The sequence below is a fragment of the Antennarius striatus genome, chromosome 7 (assembly GCF_040054535.1).
Source record: "Antennarius striatus isolate MH-2024 chromosome 7, ASM4005453v1, whole genome shotgun sequence".
In the NCBI taxonomy this organism is placed as follows: domain Eukaryota; kingdom Metazoa; phylum Chordata; class Actinopteri; order Lophiiformes; family Antennariidae; genus Antennarius; species Antennarius striatus.
This window is the reverse complement of record NC_090782.1, coordinates 16,889,717-16,913,026: the sequence shown is the minus strand read 5'-3', so window position 1 is coordinate 16,913,026 and position 23,310 is coordinate 16,889,717. Positions and strand designations below refer to the sequence as shown.

The 23,310-nt window shown below is 41.1% G+C and overlaps 1 protein-coding gene across 3 annotated transcripts in view; it reads left to right on the top strand.

The window, feature by feature from the left end:
- sema6bb (sema domain, transmembrane domain (TM), and cytoplasmic domain, (semaphorin) 6Bb) overlaps positions 1-23,310 on the top strand; it is a 127,990-nt gene that overhangs the window by 45,417 nt on the left and 59,263 nt on the right. For all 3 annotated transcript variants that reach the window (XR_011036707.1, XM_068318986.1, XM_068318987.1), the window contains exons 2-6: positions 6,798-6,925; positions 8,250-8,364; positions 14,416-14,476; positions 14,613-14,675; positions 23,082-23,180. Coding sequence is in view for 2 of the 3 variants with exons in the window: in XM_068318986.1 (XP_068175087.1) it covers positions 6,817-6,925; positions 8,250-8,364; positions 14,416-14,476; positions 14,613-14,675; positions 23,082-23,180 (447 nt within the window). In the remaining variant the exon portion in view is untranslated. The remainder of the gene's footprint in view (positions 1-6,797; positions 6,926-8,249; positions 8,365-14,415; positions 14,477-14,612; positions 14,676-23,081; positions 23,181-23,310) is intronic.

Below are 23,310 nucleotides of genomic sequence, written 5' to 3'. Positions count from 1 at the left end.
GTCTTTTATTCTTAGAATTTATATGGTCCAACAGTAGGATTCCAAAGACCGACCCCAGAAGAACTCCATTTTTGTAAACATAGATAGAGGAAAATGTTTTCCCTGTAGATAAATTGCTGCTCAGGATGCTGCTGTGGGCTTAGCATGGTGATAAATCTAGCATTGCAAGTCTACTATGGGCTCTGTGCTATTTCTCTCTTTGCTCTCTCCCATTCCGGACATTCTTTGGCTTCACTCTTTTTATCTCCGGTGTGACTCCCCCTCTCTGTTTGAATGCTTCACTTGTCTCTCTTTCACTTCTGTTTCTCTTCATCACTCCCTGCAGTGCATTATTTTGGGCATTTTCTTTGTCCTGGATCTTCTCTTCACTATCCAGCCTCCGATTTTATGGCGCTCTCCTATTTCCCATCTTTGCCTCAAATCCTACCTCTCATCCTTATTTCTCACATCTTATTTTTCATTCCCTGTCTCGTTCACAGCCCTGCTACACACAAGGCAGATCGAAGCAGCATCAGGCTTTCACCTTTGATTCAACATTGATTCCACACGCTTCATAATGTAACCTCTCTTCTCTCTTTAATGTGACAATTAGGCCAGTGGTAATCTATAGGGTGTCTTTAAATCCACATAAAGAAAGCAGAATAGCCATTACATTCTCAACTGCTTACTGTAAATATTCTCTTGTGTACCTGTGCTGTCTCGTGTGATCGTCTTCGAAGGTCATCTCATTGTTGTGATACAATAAAAGCAGACCAGAGTGCAGCTCACCCCTACGCCTGCAGCAGAGTAGTTATTCTTCGAACATTAATTCCCCTTAAAATGTTATTAAGTGTTTCTCAAGGTCTTTTGGTTGTTGGAGTTCATCTCCACAATAACAAAGGTTATTAGAGCTTGAAAAGCCTTCAGGTTGTTGTTGGCTCTCCTCCAGTGTTATCTCTTTTTATGGAGCTTTATTGGAAACTGTGAACAAAATTGCGGTTGGTGTTCAGGCACGACTACATCATCTTCATGCTTACTGCCACTGCAGCTCTCACTACTACGAACTCACAAGAGCGAATGATGCCTTAGCGGCCATTGTATTCATATCTGTGTGTAACTATTATCAGTTATGCAGAGTGCAAGTGAACTTTAAAATTTAAACTGCGTTCATTGATTAGATTTGCAGCTCAACAAGCTGTTAACACAACATTGACACTGAGATGATATGGAGAACAGCTGTCCACTCATACATCTAGTAGACAAAGAACAACATTAGCATGTATTGAATAAGCATTTCGGGCTATCTCGTGAATGTTAGTCAATATTTGCTCCTCTTTTTAAATATCATGGTTTTTAGTTGCTAAGTTATATTAATGACAACAAGAGACGGAACCAAAAAAACAAAACAAGACTGCAACATCCAGCGACACCCCGGCATTAAAAATTTGACCCTGACCTACACATTTTTATGCCTCTGGCTTTCTGATTATATCTAATCAGGTTTCAGAGATGTGTACCTAAAAAGGTATAAAATGAAAATTTGACCTTGACCTAGTTTTCAGGGTCAAGGTTGTGATCTAATTTTCATCCCCTTTGCCACCTGAGTAATAACCTTTTGTTTCATCTTTCTATCTGCAATGGTTGTGAAGATATTTAGTGGACGGACAGAAGAAATCACAAACACTGACAGTTACAATACATCACCGCTTTGTGGGATTCAAAAAAGAATGAGCTGAATGGCTAAATATTTCGTTGAAAAGGGATAAATCACTGGATGGAAACAGTAAAGTTAGATGACTATTCTTTAGGAGCACATTACAATAGTCAAAGGAAATACTGGTTGATTCTTTAGCGTGCATTAACTGTAAATTTTATAGGAAGCATTCGTTTTTTTCTGGTAAACATATAAATATAATTTGCCTTGGAGAATGGTGCTACAAGGATTTGAGGGGAAACAGACCACGGTTGAATTCCTTTTTTTCTCCATGCAGGCTTTTTGAAGCCGGGAAACCAAAGAAAACTGTATTATATCAGCCTGTTGCGTGAGCACTGTGTTCAACCAGCACTGATACCTGTTCTGTGTAATACTTGACAGACCCTCTGTGAAACATTTTAATCATAAATACCCAAACCACCAGCGTTCCCATTAACGCTGCTCTATTTCATTACCATTTCCTACATCTAGGACATGCATAATCATGGTTTTCTTTCAACCATCCAATTTTTAGTGCGAGTACCTCATGGCTATCAAATGAAAACACGCTGAGATTGTGCACATTAACAGGACTGGGGCTAAGGGAGAGAAACCAAGGTGGTTTAGAGATAGAGGAAGAGAAAGGGAAGAGATACTGGGGAGAAGAGAAGCAAGAGCCAAGGGAACTCTAATGAGTGACAAAACCATTCAAGAACATTTTAGTACCTTCATTTTACAAATGACGAGCTATACAGTATATCCAAACCAGGCAACAGTGGGTTACAATCTCAGTTCACCTCATCTCTTTAGTATCATCTTTAGCCTGTGTCAGAGCAGTATCAGTCCTCATTAGGGATTGGTTTGAGACACTTGTTGTCATTGATTGGCTGGTGATTTATTATCACTCTGTGTTAGCCACAGTGGAGATCATTCTGAGGGGGTGTTGATGGGGTCCAGGGAGACTTAATTCCCACCCTGCACACCTATCTTTCTCCCACCTATTTAGATGCTAAATGATCTTTTTAATGGCCTTATTTAGGAAATTACCTGTCAAACTCCGTACAATCGACGCGATCCGGGTCAGTAAAAACAGACAAGTTAACAAGTCTGTGAATTGTGTTGAGGAGAGTGGAGCATGATGGGGCGTTCAGGAGTTGTGTTCCATTAGTAATGGATGACAAAAACATCCACGAGTGGATGGAATATTAAAACTAAGACCAGCTATTGTGTTGTTGTTTTTTTCGTCACCTGCCATTTGTATTAAACATGGAGTATTAAACATAGATTATTTACTGGGCATTGCACTTTGGGAAATGAGCTTTGGCCACCCGAGATAAAATAGAAAACTTTTTTTTTTTAACTTGTGTTTGAAATAATTACAGGTAACATTTAACTGAAGAGTTGAGATGAAAAAAATATTGACTGACCCTACAAAGCTGAAAATGCATTTCCTTTTTCAAAAAGTGAAAGGAACAGCAATTTAAGCAAGGCAGAAGGGAGAGCAAAAAAATCCTGCAGAACTTCAATAATTCATTCTTTTTAAAATCTGAATTCACCAAGTACTTTTAATAACATTCTTTTACTATAAATGTTAATATTTTAAACCAATGCAGACATTGGTCAACACAATCCAAAGAATGATGTATAGGTTAGAAAAACATTTTTAATTTTAAGAATATTGTTCCGCCTGCTGACACTTACAAACACAGGTGAATAATAAACTATCGTGCCATTTAAAATGTTTTATGAAGTGTTTAAAAAGTGTCTTAGTTAAATAGTAAAGCGTAATATTTATCATCCATTCTTACTTATTATGACACAGAGGAATGTCAATCATTTCTGTTTCAAAACTGAGTTGCGAACCGTCGAAAGAAGGTAGTATTAACTTCTCTAGAGGCTTAGATTTTTTATAACTACACCATTACCCCAAATTTAATGACGTATTTCTCTTGGTTTCAATGCAGTTGGAAACATTTAGGATAATAAAGGTATACACCTCAAGAAAATATTTCATTTTGAGACAGTTTAATGTGGAAACGCTACAAATTCCAAGTTTAACTTGGCACCAAAATGGAGTTGGAATACTTGAATATTGTTGTCAGGACTCTGGGACAAAAGTCCCTCTGTGAAACAACTGACTGTTTAATTTATGGTGTAGTTTTTAGCATGGAGCCAACTCCGTTTGCCAGCTTCAATACGACTTCAATGACATTTACTACCATTGCAATTTTGAACACACCACGCTGTATGATGATTACTGTTTCTATCAAATGACAAAATCTATATCTGTCTTGTCTTGTTCAATTATTGTAGCATTACACCGCACTTTCCTGCTTGTGCCATGCGGCGTGACTTGTGAATGAACTCAGCTGCAGATATTTGTCACAATTACAGTCATGCTTTAGATCTGACACCTCTACGCACACACGCACGCACACACACACACACACACACAGTTATTATATTTGTGTGCATGAGTGTATCTACTTACTCTATGGTCCCATGAAATTGTATCACCTAGGGTGTCTAATTATACTAATCACATGCGTACTGCTTGACATTTATTCATACATTATTAATAACAGACACAATAGAATATCTGATTGGATGGACTGACTTCCTTTCTTCTCTTATTCTCTCTGACTGTCTTTCTAAAGCCTTCTTGCTTATCTCTTTATCTCAACCTCTCTCTTTTTATTCCTCGACCTCTTTGCCTCTCTTGGTGACTATTTCCCTTTTACCTCTTGCAATTTTGCTCGTGGGTGTTGAGTAATTAGCATGACTCCCACTTTTATTCTGATGTCAGAGCAGGGAATTTGAGAAATGTCCCACAAAGATTGTTTGTCCTGATAAGGTTATGTCTAGGGCTCCATTAAACAGATGGGCTGCACAATGGCTGTTTGTATCCTTCGGGTGAGATCCAGAGTGAGTAAGTGAGAGAAAAAAGCTGAAAGCTTGAAAGAGGGAAATTGTTTAATGTGCCAGAATTTGTTTCATTCTTTGTTCCATTGCATGCTATCCTGTAGTTTACCACATTCCAATTGAAATTGAAGTAAAAACATGAATTATGTTACTTATTGTGATTTTTTCCCCCTTTTATATATATTTATAGCACGTTGATACAAGTTTAATTTGTTCAATCTGTAACTGAGCTCATAGGTCAATGTACTCATATCCCATTATCTACTTATATTTTCCCATTTAAATTAAACTAACTCCAATATTTTTTTAATCTGTTCCAACCCCAATAGATGATAAGAAAACTTTTTTATTTTTGGATTTATAATCACTTAGTGTCCCTCGTATGCACAGTAGTACACAGAGAGACTTTTCTCACAGTGTGACTTGGACTGGAATGACCAGTAGCTCATGGCGGTCAATGTTAGCAACCCACACAGATTTACTTCTAACCGACATCACTGTCAGTTTCCTGACTTGACGACTCTTTTCTGTCTGGTCTGCTGTTAAATCAAGCTCACTTTTTATTTCCAGCCTTGTGGTAACTTTTGGGACAAACAATTTTCTATTTCGGTGTTCTTTGTCAGATTTGCAATGAGATGGCCAAGCGACAGGCCTGACCTGAACCTCCTTTAACACCGTTGGTATGAAGCGGAGCACCCAACATTGGTACTTAAACTCAATTGTGGTCTTGTGGTTAAGTGGGAATAAATCCCTGCATCTTGGTTCCAAGATCTTGTGGAAAGGCTTCCCAGAAGAGTGAAGGCTGTTACTGTGAGATGTTTATATCCAAAATCTAGGAATGACATGTTCAATCATTTCTTATTTGTTAAAATGTTCGAATAACCCCATGATTGTTGTATTCAATAAAAATCCATTTGTTGTATTACACTTATTACAGATTTTATGACTCAAGTCCAAATTGTGATATTGTAATAACTTAAGTTGCATTCTGCACACAATACAGTCCTGCTGAACTGAACTGAAACAGACATGGTCGAAAGGAAGGATGCATATTGGATACCGTATGTTCAGCAAAACATTTTGCATTACTTTACACATTGTTCCTGTGTGACCGCCGTAAAATGCCAAAGTGTTTTTGCATAAAGAATTGGAAATTTGAGTATTCAAACTCAAGATGTAGCATGACATGTGTTGTGTTTGTGGCAGAGGAAATGGAAGGTCTCTCTCCGCTTGATTTACTAAACAAATGACTTGATGTTGCATTGAGTGCTGCTATGTGAAAACAAAAGTTGCGTTATGGTGCAAATTACTGTACATTGTGCTTCATGGAAAGCGCGATTCCACGCCAGGTTCACAGTGAGAAAGAAAAAAGTATGATTACATATCAATAGGAGCCCAAGATAGTATCAACTTGAATAAAAACACCTGTTGTGAGCACATTAAATTTCACCACACATAGCTGTGTGCAGACGAAGTGACAAATCGGGCCTGCTGTCTGAGGTCCGTGGCTGAAGTCAATAACAAATCTGAGAGCTTTTCTCCCACAAGACAGTGAGACGGTTTGCCTGATGCATTTCTAAATTGATCACCGAGGGTAACTTAATTTGAGCTTCATTTGTGTCCACATGAATCCCACCCGAGACCTGAACGTGCCTCCGTACCACCCCGTGAAAAATACAGTTTAGCCTGTCAGAAAGGTGATTTGCATCGCTTGCAAGCATTTAATTTAGTAAACCCCCACTCCCTTCTCGCTTTCAGAGTCTTTTATACCCTGGATCATGCCTGACATTATGAGCGCTGTTGAGATTACACAGATTTTCCATCCACAGGCCTTAAGTTGCCCCCCTGTCTTTCCAGAGATGTTGCCCCTTTGCTGCCTCCTCGTTTTTCTCCGATATATCACATGTGGTGAGCTATCTGATGTGGTCATGTTGTGCCACAGTTATCTGGCTGCGTTCAGAGCTGACTGGATTTTTCTCCCTGAGTAGATGACTTAATGGCTCACTCTGAGCAGCTGTTTATCTCCCTCACATCAGACTGAGGAATTAGCGCTGCTATGGGAATACAAAGATATGGCTTCAGTCAAGAAATCCACCTAGCCAATTAGTAACTGGATGGGTGAATGTCTGCTGATGTGTCTGCTCCTCTGCCTCATTTAGTAACCACTCACTTAATTTTTTCCTCTTTTTTAAAATGTCCACAGATCCCTCTGCTGTGCTGCGATGACGACTGCGGCCCCTCATTCCCTCTTCCTGCTGTGTTGGCTGCTCCATGCAGCTTTTTCGGCGTTCCCAGAGGAACTGGGGCCCCTCAATTTCATCCCCACCGAAGGTATTGACCTTTCTCGACCTCTAGCCACCCACTGCCTTGCGTGACCCCACACCTCACACAGTTACTCATGTGTGAGGTGTGGGGTCGCGCCCAAACATGTAGGGTGTTGAATTTGGGCGAGAGCATGGAGACCGTTTTTGCCGTCAGACAGACTCTCACACAGAGGGTGTTGACTGGTGTCCAGGTCAGGAGTGTTAGGTCAAGATTAGGAATGAGACCGGAGTTGAGGACAGGACTCACGGAGTCACGACTTTCCCACTCACACACACTCAGACCCTCAAGACACTTCTTCAACACTCAGACTTTGAGTCTCCATATTAGCTTGGCAGTCTGCAGCGTGTAGCAGACTTTGATTGATTGCAGTTCAATGCTATTGATTGATGGTTTCCCAGTTGAGTCCAAACCTTTCTCAAATTATCAATACCAAACAGCAGAGGTTGTCATGCGATTGAGAGCTACACTGAATTTGATGCATTAAACTCATCTTCTGTAGTTCAAAACATTTTTAAATTTAACCAAAATGTTAGTTTATCAAGATCGACAGACAAGTTTGGAGGTGATGGAGAGAGAAAACATGGATGATGAGGAGGGAAAGAATGATTTGAAGTGGCATAGATAGAAATGGAAGTAATTACAGTATAGAAACAAAACAGTAGCATAACAGACGTGAGTAAAAAGAGATGAATAGATAATAGAAGGAAAGATCAGGGAGCAGATGTAAGAATATCAAACATAAATGCTCGCATTCACCAAAGTCAAGGTGAAAGACAAATAGCAAAATATTTTTAAAAATCAGTCAGATTTATTTGTAGCTTTTCTTTCTCTCATCATTTAATTTTTTCTCCGCTCCTTTGCACATTCGGGAAACATTAAAAAGAAAAAAGCAAAAAATGTTGAAAATGCTCCGCCAGTGATATCTTTGATTTCCCTCCACAAAGGTTTCCTTTCCCCGATGTTCTGAACTCCTGGTCCTCTGAAACACTTTGAACATTTTGTTTTAACTTTTGATGTTTTTAAAACACTTCCATGTGTCACTGTTTTTGAATGAGTTGAATGTGCTGGCAGAATATATCAAATATAACTGTGACGTATGTTCAGAACTATTTCATTTTCAGTTTTTGGTATCTCAGATTGTACTCTGCTTGTGTCTGTTCGTGCTTCAAGTGGCAGGTGTGCTGCTGTTTCAAATGCATTTCTCAAACTCCCCATCACCTGTCGCTGTTTCTAAACTGTCAAAACAAAATAATACAAAGCTTTTGTAAAAGATGGATGTCAGTTTGGTTTCGGTTATTGTGAGTTTCTGTTTCTGTGTTTTCACTGACAGTGGTGAGAAGACACCCAGTGTTTCTGGGCCGTCCCCACCGAACATGGCTGAGACAAGAGCCTCTGCACATCCAGAGGATCCTTCAAGTCAATCGGACACTCTACGTTGGCGCGAGGTATACATTTATTTATTAAAGTCTGTTAATTTTGATTTTTGTCACTCAGGGGTTATATTTTACACAGACGAATCACGTATAGAGATAGATAGATAGATAGATAGATAGATAGATAGATAGATAGATAGATAGATAGATAGATAGATAGATAGATAGATAGATAGATAGATAGATACATACATACATACATACATACATACATACATACATACATACATACATACATACATACATGCAATAAGCAGTAAAACTTAGGAAATGTTCATTCTGAATTTCCATATTTTCTGACTTTTAAACTAAAAATAATGTACTGTACAGGGAAACCAAAATATCTCACTTTGACTAACTAAATTCAGGCATTTAAATCAATAATCTGTCACTCGTGGGTCCATTTGCAAACTTCAATGTGATGTGACATTTTACTGTTCATATCATAAACATGGGAATTCATCCTGTATTAAAAATCATTAGCACTTCTTTCTCAAGAGTAGATTCAAGCTGTTGCCATGGAAATGCAAGGGGAAAGGGTTGATATGTGCTGTTTGTTGCAGATTTATGAAATGGCACAAAGTTTAGCTCTTGACTAACACTCCATGATGAAAATAGCCCAACTGGACAATTTTTCCCCAAGAAATGGGACTCATTTTGCACATATTTGCGGTGTTATCCAAAATCCATGAATAAAATTTGAAGTATTTCTGTTTGGGATTCTCCAGCTCTCGTGTCTCAGTGACTGATTCAGTTGATTTCTAATTGAAGAACATCAAACAGCTACCTGCTGAATATACTGTCATTATTTTGTTAGTGATCGTACTCGGGTGAATCTGTAGCAGCAGCTGATGTTGGTAAGGGTAAATGTTTTATGCCTGGTAATGGTCTCCATGTGTCTGATAGTGTGATGAATGCACTGATCCTGGACACACAGTAGCTCTGGTGGTCAGGAGGGCCAGATGAGGATGGCCTGTTCATCTGCACCAGGTTTATGATGTACAGATGCATCTCTTGCCCCCCCCGCCCCCCCCCCCCCCCCGAGGGGCTTCAGAAGCTGACCTGAAACAGACAGAGCTAACAAAAAACATACACCTCCAGATTTATTGCACAAGTGGTACAAAAGATAATTTAGCTTGAAACATGCTATGAAAACAGTCATTTTCCACACATGGCGCTGGTTACTTGCTCTAGTTGTAGTTGGAAAGAAGACTAAAGTGGTTTCCAATAGGAGACGCCACTGTGGTCCAGGAAATGACCCAGTCTCTGGCCCCCAGCTGGCCAAACCTCACTGCTGAGGGATGGTAGTAAATATATTAAACTATATAGCCTGGCTCCAGCCATTCTGTCTGCACTAAGAGGGTCTTTAAGCACACACATGCAGAAAAACTGCCCAAAGACCTTAACTGTACGGACACTGCTGTCTGCAGCTCTGCTTTAAAAATATAAGCATTGCCATGAATCAGTCCAGCAGACATTAACTTCAATCTACAGGTGTAGACACTTTTACTGAGGAGCTAAACTGATACAAATGTATCAGCAGCCGGCATGATAATGAAATGCCGGACTGACAGGCTGAGGGATGACAGAGGCGACGGGGGCTTACGGCATCATGAGGGATTTTTAAAGGATGTATTTACATATTTCTTCCAAGTGGTTAATAGTGTTTGAGGCTTCCTGACAGAAAATGATCAGTCTAGTAGGAAACAGATCCATGTGCAAATGCTTGTATGAGCCCAAGACATCCCAGCATGGAGGCCGAGTTTTAAAAATGTATAATGTATAAATAAGTACCTGTGCAGTGGCAGGTATGACTGCCAAAAGCTCTTCCAGAGTGCATGGCCTGATAAGACGCCACACTCATCCCCAAATCCTGTCACCATTAGCATAGCTGCTGCTCAGACTGCAAGCACTGCTAAATCTCTGCCCCAGGCTCCCGCTGAGAGCAGCTAGCTCTCCCCGTCCTCCTCCCATTCTCACTAAATGAAAGAAAACCATGTATTTGGCTAGTGAGAGGTACGCTGAAACACTTTGTTGTTCTAAGCCCATTCGGTGGCTGTCAGAATGAACGCCGATGGATCTTGAGGTTCTCAGCCCCTCCGTCAGCCCAAAAGGCTAATCCACACAGATATGAACCAATTGGAAAGAGTTGACCTATTGCCAAGGTAACCAAAGGACCAAAGCCAAGTCCTTATTAACTGGTCAGTAGTGTGTGTGTGTGTGTGTGTGTGTGTGTGTGTGTGTGTGTGTGTGTGTATGCATGTGCATTAGGTGGAAATTTAAAGTACGTTGACTGACTGCCACGTTGGATGTGGCTCAGTTTATTAACTCACAGACACTGACCTAAAAGGTCACGGGGGGGGGGGGGTCATCAGGCGGTCACAACCAGCTCACATGCCTCGTGGCAGACGGACACGGAGACGCTAGCTGCTGGGCCACTTAGCTTTAGGGAGGGAGGGAGAGAGGGAGGGAGGGAGGGAGGGAGGAAGGAAGGAAGGAAGGAAGGAAGAGTATCTGTCTGTCTGTCTCTCTGTCTGTCTAACACACACACACACACACACACACACACACACAAACACAAATTGAATCTCTTTCTTGCACCTATCTGTCACCATTCTTGCGTTTCGAGTCACATTAACGGGAGGAGAAAGTGAAACATAATCAGTTCTGTATCAAACTGGGACATAATTACTGTTCTTCCAGTTACTTGTTTACCTTGTTTACTGGGATGCAGACTCTCAGCAGAGAACTGCACCTCCGTCAGCACAAGTGTCTTTCTGTCCCAGTTTCATTTGGTGGAGCAGCTTTTCCTGCACATGATGCTGGCAAGTGAATGAACACTGAAAAACCTACGGCAAGGCTCTGTGGATTATGATGACTTGACCTTGAGTCAGCTGTTGCTTAGCAGAACAAGAGGAGAAAGTTCATGAGCAGGCCATGACAGAAATACAAGATATGTGGACAGTGTGTATTGGCTCTTCGCTGTATTATCCTGACCATAGTGGGTCAGAGTCGCTCATGGAATAGCATCTTCTCCACATGAACATCATGCACACATACACACATGAACCCAGAATAAAAGAAGGAAATAGGAGGTTTTTGATGTGTAGCTTTTACAAGCAGATTTGTTCAGGCATCATCCTGAATTAAGACCTAATATAATGAAACAAGGCCATTGGAGGCTGTGTGTGTACGTACATCCTGCAGCATGAAGAATAATGGCAGCTTTCACTGCTCACATGCTAGTCCTTTCTCTGAATTGTAACCTGCCAAATCCAGTGCAGATTAAATTCACTAACACAAGTATAAACAAAATAAAAACACACAAGCCACAGGCTTTGCATCATTCAAACAACCTGGAAGGCAGGAGAAGAGATGGAAAGAGAAAGACGAGCGGCAGCATAAATAATTCTCCCTCCTCTGCACTATCAGAGGCAACAGTTCTGGCTGCTAGCCACTCTAACTAGGAGTCCTGGTTCTATATTCATTATGTTAATGCTGAGACAACACTGAAGCAGCCTAGATGAGATTATGTCTCCCTCTCTGGCCTACGTTCCTATTTGAAGTACGTTTAAACTCTGACCTGTTAAGCAGGTTGCATCAAGCGAGCGTTGGGTATCTTTTTCTTTTTTTCTGTCACTTAATCATCCAATTTGTGAGGATTGAATTTTCTAGAAATACAAATTGAATAAGTAGGATCACTAATAAAAGTGAACCTGGGCACAAAAGCCAAAAGTGCAGTGCATGAAAAATAATCAGTTTTATGAAACGACGCACATGCAGAACTGTGAACAGTGTCAGTGGGCCAGCTTCATATCCTGAGACCAAACCATAGATGGTCGATACAAACCCTCTGAAAACCATCAGAATCACAACAACAACCAGCAGAGAATTTACAGAAAAGTGGTTCTGACACAAAAGTCGGAGAGGGGAGGCGGGGGGGGGGGGCTCTGCGTGAGGTGGAGGTTAGAAAAGGCACATTGTTCATTCCTCATTTCAAGTAATTCTCTTGCTCTGCAAGGACGGTGAGAGTCTGTGTTTTCATCATGCAGCAGTGCACACGGGAGTCACTGCAGTATTTATATGCTTACAGAGATCGCTCTGACTGCTTCACGTCTTCCAAATGATGGTGACAATCAACTGCATCCCCCGCCTGGGGATACCATTTGACAATTAATGTCTGATTGGAGAGCAATGCTTATTTATTTTTCTATTTTAGTTTTGTTATGGTGAACTTGCCCTGTGCTATGATTAGGACTCAAATTGAGGATAGAGAGTGTAATGACTGTGACAGAGTTGTCCCTGGCATTATTTGCAGGTTTAATGCAATCCATATGTGCAGGTGGTGAGGATGCCTGCTGAGCTGACCGGAGGAGGCAGATTGCATCTGGCAGCAGCCATGCTGTCCTTGTGCTCTGTGTGCCTGTCAGCACAGTGGGCTTCACTGCAGCTATTAAAGCCCAAAAACTAGAAGAAAGTAAAATGTACTCAGTTAATGTTGTTTGATTTTATCATGCACTTCTACAGTGTCTGATTATATTTTTATTGCGATACACTACAGTCCGCCCATCCCCTCTGTGCCCCGTGATGAAGCATATGCTAATGAAATATTAAGTGGCCTGATTGATTTAGATTCATGTTGGTTTACCTGTTCAACTGCTCATTAAATAATCATCGCTCGCCACAAGCACAAATACAAATTACACTGATAAAACGTTTATGATGACGTTAATTAACATTTAATTCCTGCTTGTGTATCACAGTGACATCCAAAGCGTGAGAGGCACAAGTCTTGCCTCTTGCACCATGGATGCTGCCCAGCTAGTGGTACTAAACATATCAATTGGCCCCCAGATGCATCAGTGCACTGTTTTGTTTTTTTGCTCGGTTTGTCCACTTGCCTACACTTGGCTGCATAGTCTTCAAAAGCACAACAGAAAGCGAGGATGAATTATTCAGGGGTGAAGTAACGTAATGGCCTACCTGTACTCTCATCATCTTCACAGCGCTCGATTTCAGAAAAACAGGATGCAAATTCACACTGGTGCACACATTCAAGTGGTAAAAACCCTCACATGAGCAGGGCATTGAAGCACACACGATGACCCCTCCCTTCTGTGAGGGAAAATGGAGAAACTAAGAGAACATGCAGCACAGATGGGAGGCAGAGCTGGATCAGAGATAGGATCAATACTGCAGCAATAACACTGCTATGGCAGATTTACAGATTAGCCCATTCAGAGCTCGGCCCTTTGCTTAGATGAAGCCCAAGCCTCAAATCCATCCCAGCAGATACCAACACCTTGATCAATATGCAAATGTCAGCTTGTATCTGCATAGCCCAACTCTCATTTAGTTGGCATTTTCTCAGGAACATCCAAGGTTACTGCTGAATCATAGATGGATTAACAGTGCGGGGAAGCGGTGTTTGGGATGTAATGAAAACATGCTTGGTGTTTAACCAAGAATATGCAGTGAGGGTATGTAAGCATCAGAACCAAAACTTGATTAAAACATCCATTCATTTAATTTCCCACCTTTGAAAAGTACTGAAAAATACAGCGGTGCTGTCGGAGCAAATTCAGTCCAGCAAGAAGAGTTTTATGAGCAGAAGCCAACGACTAAGAGGGAATATGAGACTTTATTATGCAGTCTGCTACCATTTGTCATATATATTGGGAGAAACGGGAGCCATCGTAAAGCTGCTCCCTCATGTCTGAAGGTCTGATCAACTTAAAACCAATAGATGATTCTAATATGTAAGCATTACATGGCTGTACGCACAGAATTATTCAGCAGTAAAACCATGCAGATTTGATATACAGTGGAGATATTCATACTCCAAGTGCGTATTAAATAGGGTGTCTGGATTCCATCCAAAAGGAAATCTGCATCGACCTGCACCGTCCTGACTGAGCTAGCAATAATATCCACGCTGCACATATGCTGTGGAACTGGCACTCATGGCTCATTCAGCGCAGTATTGTGCCTTACCTTTAGCTTTGGATAGTGCTGTTTTGGCTGAGTGCCACTCTTAAGTTATGGCTCTCTGTCTCTCACCAGGGATGACCTTTTCCGTGTGGAGTTGGACATCGTCGCAGGAGACGAAATGTTCTACAGCAAGGTGAGCACTTTCTCTATAGACAGCCACAACCTTTAGCTGCTTCTAATATTCTTCATTGGGAAAATGTCATTTTCTACTATGGAGAAATGCTAATGATATTGAATTAACTAGTATTGGATGTTTTTTTTATGTATAGAAAAGAACATGGGAGTCAAACAAGAATGATATCAGGATCTGCAGGATGAAGGGCAAACACGAGGTGAGACAGCGTCTGCTTCACCAGGTTCTTTTTTAAAACGGCGTGAAAACAGCTGATTCAACCTGGACTGACTGAGTTTTGCTCACATGAGGTCAATTTCACAAAACCCGCACACATAACATTGATATTTTATCCCCCAGTGAAGTTGATGCAGCAAAACTCTTCGTCTCACAGGGCAACATTATCTTTCATTTGGAGCTTCTGTCTACTTGGCAAAAGTCCAAAATTCCTACTCTTTGTTTCTCCAGTTTTGTTCTTTATCAGCCCTGGAGTAACAAAATTTGGATCTTTTGCTGTTAAATGCTTTTCTCATTACCTACCACTGAGATTTTTTCCGCTGAAAACAGTAGCGAGACTAACTCAAAACAGTTTAGCTACAGGCCATAAACACAAACGTGACCTTAATGTTTCATGGTTATGGAGTCCGATTAGATTTCAACTCTTTGAGCCACCAGTGTGGCAATGTTTCCTAATGCGGTCCATATTTAAGTAAATGTAAATATGTATATTTAAGTAAATAGAAATATTAAATATTAAAGCTGCTCAGCGATTTTTAGCCTTTTCTGATGTGTGACAGGACATCTGAAGATAAAACAGGAAATGCAGGACAAAGCATGGCTGAACATATTACAGTACATCAAATATATAAAAAGAGATTTTAAACCATGTAAAACATTTCAAACTGGAACAACATAAGTTGAAATAGCCAATATTGCAAAACTATGGCTTTTCTCTGATATAACATCTCTATTTGTAAATCACCTCAAAATCATTTACATGATCTTTACTATATTTTATTGGACAGAAGTTTGGAAGTGAATTTCTGAGTTAGTCAACAATGTCTTGTTGCCTCCTGAAAGAAGTTTGGGATGCAGAGGAACATTAAATCTGTATAATACCCCCATGCAAGTGGAGATTTATGTGAAGATTACAGACTGTAGAATTGTAGATTGGCTTTACGTCCAGTCTGTCAGAGCTTTTCTCTACCGCTGTGTCTCATTCTTATACACAGTATTATGGAACATGTTCAACCTGCCTCTGTGGAGTTTAGTTCTCCTCACACCATTCATCTGACTAGCATGCCTCCTGGCACCCCCTCAAGGAGAAAAGGGGTGTTTGACCATGTATTATCACATCACCCCCTCCCCCTGTCCCACTCATACACACACATATACATGCATACAGGCAACCACATAGACTCTCTCTCTCACTTGTTCCACCAACATGGTTTATGCCCTCAGAAAATGCAGGTGGGCGTAGGGAAGCCGAGGCAGCCAGGAAGAGATGGGGCGAAACGTCCCAGCAGCCACCAGCCACCGGCCCACGCCTGAATACCTCTTATATCTCCACCACACACATCCCTCGCTGCTGTCGGCCTCACATAAACAGCCCATACTCATTGTCTGTGGGTCCGTGTGGGTGTGTGTAGTGGTGATGGTTGTGGTTAGAGGCAGAAGCATGGGCTCTGTCCCCTCTGGGCAAAGAAAAAAATGACTTATTTAACGCACCGAGAGAACACCTGACATTAAATCTGTGTGAGACGGTGCCAGACAGAAACACAATGGAGATGACGGGATAGTGACAAAAAAACCCCCCAAAACCTAGGCTGAGGAGATGGGGGGAGAGAAGGAAAAGGAAAGAAAAGGGAAAGGGGTGAGGGGGTGGAGGGGTCCCTGTTGGCCAGCCCCGAGGAGAGCTGTGGGGCTGAATGAGATATGAAAGTTCTTCTTTGCCCCTAATGACTGCGCTGCTCGGCTGTGAGTCACAATGTGAGGACGATAAGAACGCTGGTGGGTCCTCTCAGTCAGCTCTCTGGGCTCAGACTCACGTCAACCAACCACTTCCTGTGTGCAGACGCTCGTAGCCAAAAGAACATCCAGCAAATTAATGAAGTCACACATTTTTTTCAAAGATATTACGATGAAGTTCTGTTCATTTTAAATCAAAAGCAGCTGTATGAGAGGACACATGTCTGGAAATGTACAACACAAACTACAGCCGAGACCATAAAGCACTTGTTTGGTTTTTTTCATAAACTTTCTGGAAAACAAAAGTACATCATTTATAACCGTGGGGAACCTGTTTATGCTGGTGCTGATGGCTCATCTTGAAAAATACAGTTTGATGTCACACAAAATATTTTGCTTGGGAAGGTTTAGCTCTATAATTTTACCTGAACTGAAGTCGGTGAAACCTTTCACTTGTTATATTTGATTATACGGCCATCTTCTTGTGAAAAACAACATCCTCTATATTTTGCTGCTCAAAAAGAAAAATAGAGCGCTTAAGAACTGGAATAAAGTCAAACCTGTGAAAAATATTACAATTTTTTTTTAGTACTATGATGAAAATTTTACATCACATTTCAATAATGTTATGATGTAACGCCTAACTATAGTGTTTACTGCGGGGCTCTTGCTTTGAAATGCATTTGATTGCTGAAGTGTTTATGTGCACCGCTGTTGCCATCACACTCATCATGTTCAAGCTGAATGAATATTTAACAGGCGGTCATCTCTTTCTCACTCTAATGCATGCTTACACACAAAATGGAGGCTCTTTCACTCACTCACTCACACACACACACACACACACACACACACACACACACACACACACACACACACACACACACACACACACACACACACATGTAGGTGGGATCAATGATCCTTACATATGTTGTGTAAACTGTGTTCATACATATTCATGATTTCTTTTTTGTCATCTGTTTTTTTCTCTTCGTCTCCTTCCCCCCACGTCACCTCCAGAAAATGTCCTGTTATTCTTGGAGGGGGGGGTGTTGGTTGTCTCACGTGTGACACATTCACTACCTCATAATTGGTTTAGTAATTAAATATTTCTGCATGGTTGATCACAAAGGACATTGTAGTCACCCTAATTAGACTGAAAATTCAATATCCTGATTCTTTTGACTTTTTCCGTCTCTTGTGTTGCCCAAGCGACTGTTGCTGATGAATGTGACTGTCAGCCATGCTGTCAGTCACTCCGCATATTCCCATCATATTTTCTTTTGTCATTTTTTTTGTTGTTGTCTCTTTAACGCCCATGCTTGGTCCCCTTTTCATGTCGTTGTCACTCCCCTGTCCTTGTTTCGCTGCTCACCTCTCTGGTCTTGTTAAAGCAGAAGACAGCAGCAGTGTAAGGTTGGGATGTTGGGGTGAGGATGGCTCTCTGCCAACACATCGACCACAGTCAATGTGGTATGAGTATGCAAACAAATGCAGCTCCATATAGAGCACTTTTAAAGAGCAGCTGGGCATCATTTTAAGTATCACTTAGTGAGATTGTATGATCAATATTGAATTGATAGTGCTCTCTAAGGATCTCTGAGTTTTCAAGCGCTTGACCTAAATGCCTCTACTGGGCCAAATGAGCTGGGGATTGTTTTTTTCCTTATTTTATTTATGTGTTATTTCCATGGAAGTATTATTTTTAGGTAACGTTGAGGATAGGGTCATCTTAGCTTTCAGTCTCCTTTTCAGAACTCCTCTATTTTTTCGTCCTCACTGTTCATTTAGGATTTTTGTGAATTCTGGGACAAAATTAATTCAAATTAATCTTTTTGACACCATTTATAAAGCGGTCCATTGCTCTATTATGACAGATTAGATCTAGATTCACATTCATCTAATTTATAAATCTTAATTGTGAGGTACAATCAGAGCAGAAATAATCAACAGTAGAATTCATGACTATGTTTAATAGAAGAGTCATTTCTATGCACAATGTGAAGAAAATACAAGAGATGGAGACCAAACTGCTGTGTAGCCTTTAGAAATCCACTTATCAAGGAAGCTAAGAAAAAAAAAGAAAAAAAAAAGATTTGATTTGCTAGAGAGCATGAAAATTGGACTCTGGGGCAAAAGGAAACAGTTCTGTGGTCTGATGAGTCCAGATTTACCCAGATTTACCCAGTGATGGGTGCTTGTGGGTCAGAAGAGAGGCAGACAAAGTGATGCATCCATCCTGTCTACCCACCTGTGGTGGCAGTTAAGTTTTCTTTATACGAGGCAGTATAGGTAACCGTTAATTACATCCACTTACTTACCATATTTTTAACTTTTGTGTTACACAGAATTACATACTTTCATTTCAAAGATAAGCTGTAATTAAGAGACACGGTATATATCTGCATTTCTCTTGTGCAGGGCATGTCTGATGTTATTATACTCTTTTGCCTAAAGATTGTCTCAATGAAGGTTTAGGGAATAAAACTGATTTATCTCAAAATACTTACCAAAGCCTGCTTTTTCCTCTTCGTGTATTCCCAGTCATCCTCCAGGCAACCGTTAAATATCAAATGTATTCTTTACTAAAGAATATGTGACATCAAATTGCAGCTCTGTATCTGCACATTGTCAGCTATCTAGAACAGTTTCAGGGTGGTCAGGGGTTGTAATAGTGTTTGTATGCGTGACTGTCTGGTTTGTGTATGTTTCCACCAGAGAGTGGAGCTCAGGTCACCCACAGGATGAAGGTCTAGCTGCAGGTCGGTTCCATCGCTGAGAAAGCCACATGGCTGACTGCTCTGGAAAAACTCGATAGCTTTTTTCTTCATCTCTGTTTCTCTGTTCTTCACTCCCCCCCCCCCTTTTTTCTGTATTTTTTCCTTCCATCTCTATTATCTCACTTTTTCCTCCCTGTCTCATTGCCGTCCTTGCGTCCGTTTGTGGCCTGTGGTACGGTCAGTTAGAATAATCATCAGAGAGGAACATGGGACATGGATTAACTTTAACACGCTGAACAAGACTGAAGCATGGAGAACTACACATTACTACTAATTTGGCGCTGCTCTTAATTTGTCCTCCACATGCTTACACACCAACATCAACGCACAGGTTCTTCCTGTCAGAGAGTCTCTGCTGTCAAAACAATGCGTCAGGGATTTTTCTGGAAATGACTAGCTTGTTGTTAATGAGGAGAGTGGAAGACTTGCCAAACCTTTGTGTGTGTGTGTGTGTGTGTGTGTGTGTGTGTGTCTATGTGTGCGTGCGAGTGGGAGAGTTCTGGCTCAATGGCGGCTCTTGGCAGAGCAATGCTCTCTTCTCCCTGGTTGCTAACATCAGGGGACCAGCCAGGCATGTAATGGAAAGTTTTGAGATTTAGAGGAGCAGCTTGCTAAATACGACCCCCTGATGTACTGCCTTAGATGGCTCCTATTGTAAGAGCGTTACTAAAACAGGTCATCATGATAACTTTTATGAGCCTTAGAAAAATGCTGCAGTTGCTCTTAAAGCAGAGAAACGAGCAGAAGATTTTATGATGTATGAATCTGTTTTGTATTTAGGTTACTCTGAACAGAGGAATGCTGATTGTAGCCAGAGGTAAAAATGATGTTCATTTACGTTTTTTGTTTTTTTTATAAGCCTGATCATTAAAACAAACATTGAGCTCAGGTGTAGGCTGAATGAAACATTGTTTATCATCTCAAACTAAAGGTTAAATTCCGGACAAAAGATGGAAAGCAGATGCAGAGTGTGGAGTCTCCTCAGCTTTAATGGTGTCTGACTGCTGCAGGTCATTTTGAGCAGATGTGTTGTAGCAACAAAGAACTTGTTGATCTTCTGACTATATGTGTGTGTGTGATGATTTCCATTTATGTTTCTATGTATGCGTTTGAGTGCACATGAGGAAAATGTCTGTTTCAGTGCTAAGAACTGACAGAGGGAGGAATGCACTTGCCTGATGAACGTGAACATCTGTGATGTAGAACTAGTTTGGTGGACATCTGTATGAAGAACCAAACTTAATTAAAAACACGCAGCCTGTGTAACACCCAGTTCATCTAAATGTATATTCACATATGCAAACTTTCCCCTGACAGATATAAAACCCTCCAGGTTAATATCTCCATCCATATTTACTCTCAGACGTGTCCTCCTGCTCTAGATTAATTTTTCAGAGCCGAGCTTGTGTCAGTGAGAGGAGCAGGAGGAGGAGCTGGAGGAAGAGGAGGAGGAAGAGGAGGAGGAGGAGGCCTGCAGTCATTTGTGTCTTGAGAAGGCTTGCCAGCCTGCACAGGTGGCATTTCGTTTGGAATCTGCCCAGCAGAAAGGGAGCAGAGACGTGGGAGGGTGGCAGAGGGGAGACAAGAGATGCAGCATTTAAATTTATATATGTAACTGTGCATTTAATTTATTCACTGCTTGAACATGTAGGATAGGTTTAATTTTTAATGTGGAAAGAAAACTCTAAACTTTGTTCTTTGATTAACTACCTGGAGGTACAGCGAGGATTCCTCTGGAACAGATGAATAAGGATGAATGGATGGAAACACTGATGTCTACAGCTTGAAATTTATAATCAAATCACAATGCCAGGAATACTACAAGAGATGAAAACCCTTGTTTTCATCCTGTCCTCATGACGTATTTAATTTTATATGCAAGCACCACCAAATGTTCAGATTTGTACAGTGGTTTGGCTCCTCTAAGTATTTACTCCTCTCTGTGAGATGCTGGCAGTTGGACAGGGTTGTTATTAAGAGCGCTTCATCTGGCTTTTTGATTACAGCTCTGACCAGGCTGACAGACTGCAACTCCACCATAAACAGCATGCAAATGATTCTCACACGTGAGCATGCATCTGTGCTGTGATCCGCAGATACACACAGGAACAGATATGTGCAGGGCGCACACACATGAACACATGCTGCATTTGGGGGGTTAGTGACACACACATACACAGGCAAAATACTGGCACCGCCACTCCTCCATTTGTCACCATTGGAAATTTACACCCTGCACTTGACACAACCCATGCACCCCGACACATACTCACACGTGAAAACACTTTCTGTATTACACTTTTTTTTTTTTTATCGGGCTGTTTTAAAAACAAGACTCCCGCAGGGAGTGACGTGGGGAAGGTGGAGTCGCACGAGGGTGTCGGGTGGAGCGTCAGACTGACATTTGACATCAACGCTGTCACCACGGCTCCTTCTGCTGCTGCCTTCTTCTCCTTCCAGTGACATCAGTTCAAGCGGTGTTCTTGAAGTCAAACCCATCTGGTGTGTGTGTCTGTGTGTGTATGTGTGTGTGTGTATGTGTGTGTGTGTGTGTGTGTGTGTGTGTGTGTGTGTGTGTGTGTGTGTGTGTGTGAGGGGCAAAGCTGGTGCCATTCTGACTGGGACACTAGTAGTTTGGGGAGGGTGTTGCTGGCCGACAGCCACCCTCTGTAGATCATCACTCACTGGCAACACACACACACACACACACACACACACACACTCATGCAGTCACATACCAAACCAGATGTCTAGTGTAGTCAATACTAGTGATATGCTTATTGCAGACTTTTAACTTTATGATCAATAATCGGTTTCTTATTTTTTTGTCATGTTTGTCATTCCTGTTCCAAATGGTGAAATAAATTTGTAGCAATACCTTTGGTCGCTGAAGTTGTTTTTCTGCAGTGTTTATATTTGAATTCTTTTTGTTAGATGTCATCTTCATTGAAGCCAGAAGAGTCCAAATGACAAACACAATCTTCTTCTGATCTATTTGTTGGTTTGATGTTTGTTTTTGTTGAACTTGTTGCATCCATGCTGTTTTGCACGCACATTGAAGGACAGTTCACGAATCCACATTTTCACACATTGGGAAACTATTAATCTAGTTAACCCATGAGTGGAGAAACAAAGTGGGGAAAAACAGAAAACCTGAGACCAAAACTTTGCTTTCTTAATTTTGAACACATTAAGGACATTTGTTATTTTGATAAACTGTCCCAAAATGTCTTAAAAGAGACATCACAATTCGGTTTTTCACATGATTTTTTTTTTGGGCGCATTGGTACAAATTTAAGCCCCATGAAGATCCATTTTATCTGAGTGACAACATACAACTCTACAACTGATATCAAACCATGGTGACTTACATCAAAACTTTATCGTAGGATAAACAGTACTGCAGGTATGAAGATGTATTTCTGCTTTGGACATAGATTGACCCCTTTAAGCCATCTGGTGCTCACAAGACTGAGAATAAACATTAAAAAAAATTTAAAGAAGACTTAATAATTAAGCCAGTTTCACGGAGTTTGACGCAACGCAGTGGAGAAAGTCATCTCAGAAAGGTTGCTTGTTCCGAAATCCTGACGTTTGTTTGGATTAGCGGCTCTGTATGTCTACATGTGAAGAGCTAGACTCATAAAGCATTCACATTCAGACCGTATCACCGTGATTGACAGTGTTAATGGTCTGATAATTCCACACATCATTCGAGAGAAAAGCTTCATTTCACAGAGCCCTTTGGATAATCAAGCTTTGAAAAATAAACCAGTTTTTTTGCTCTATTTGCATCCTTTTCTATTTCTTCCCTTCAGTTTTAAGCCTCCTGCGTGTTAAGCTCTTCCTCTTTTAACTTCATTCTCTTCCTGCAGGATGAATGTCGCAATTTCATGAAGGTGCTGCTCAGCAGACGAGGAGGCTTGTTTGTGTGTGGGACCAACGCCTTCAACCCTCTTTGTGCCAACTACACCGTGAGTAAAGCACGACAAGAGTCAGCAGTACAGCTGTACCTTACCTTGATTTACACCGACCTGTTCTCCCCACGATTTATTTATCCCTGCTGATCATGTAATCAATGACAGTTGATAAGATGAGCACAAA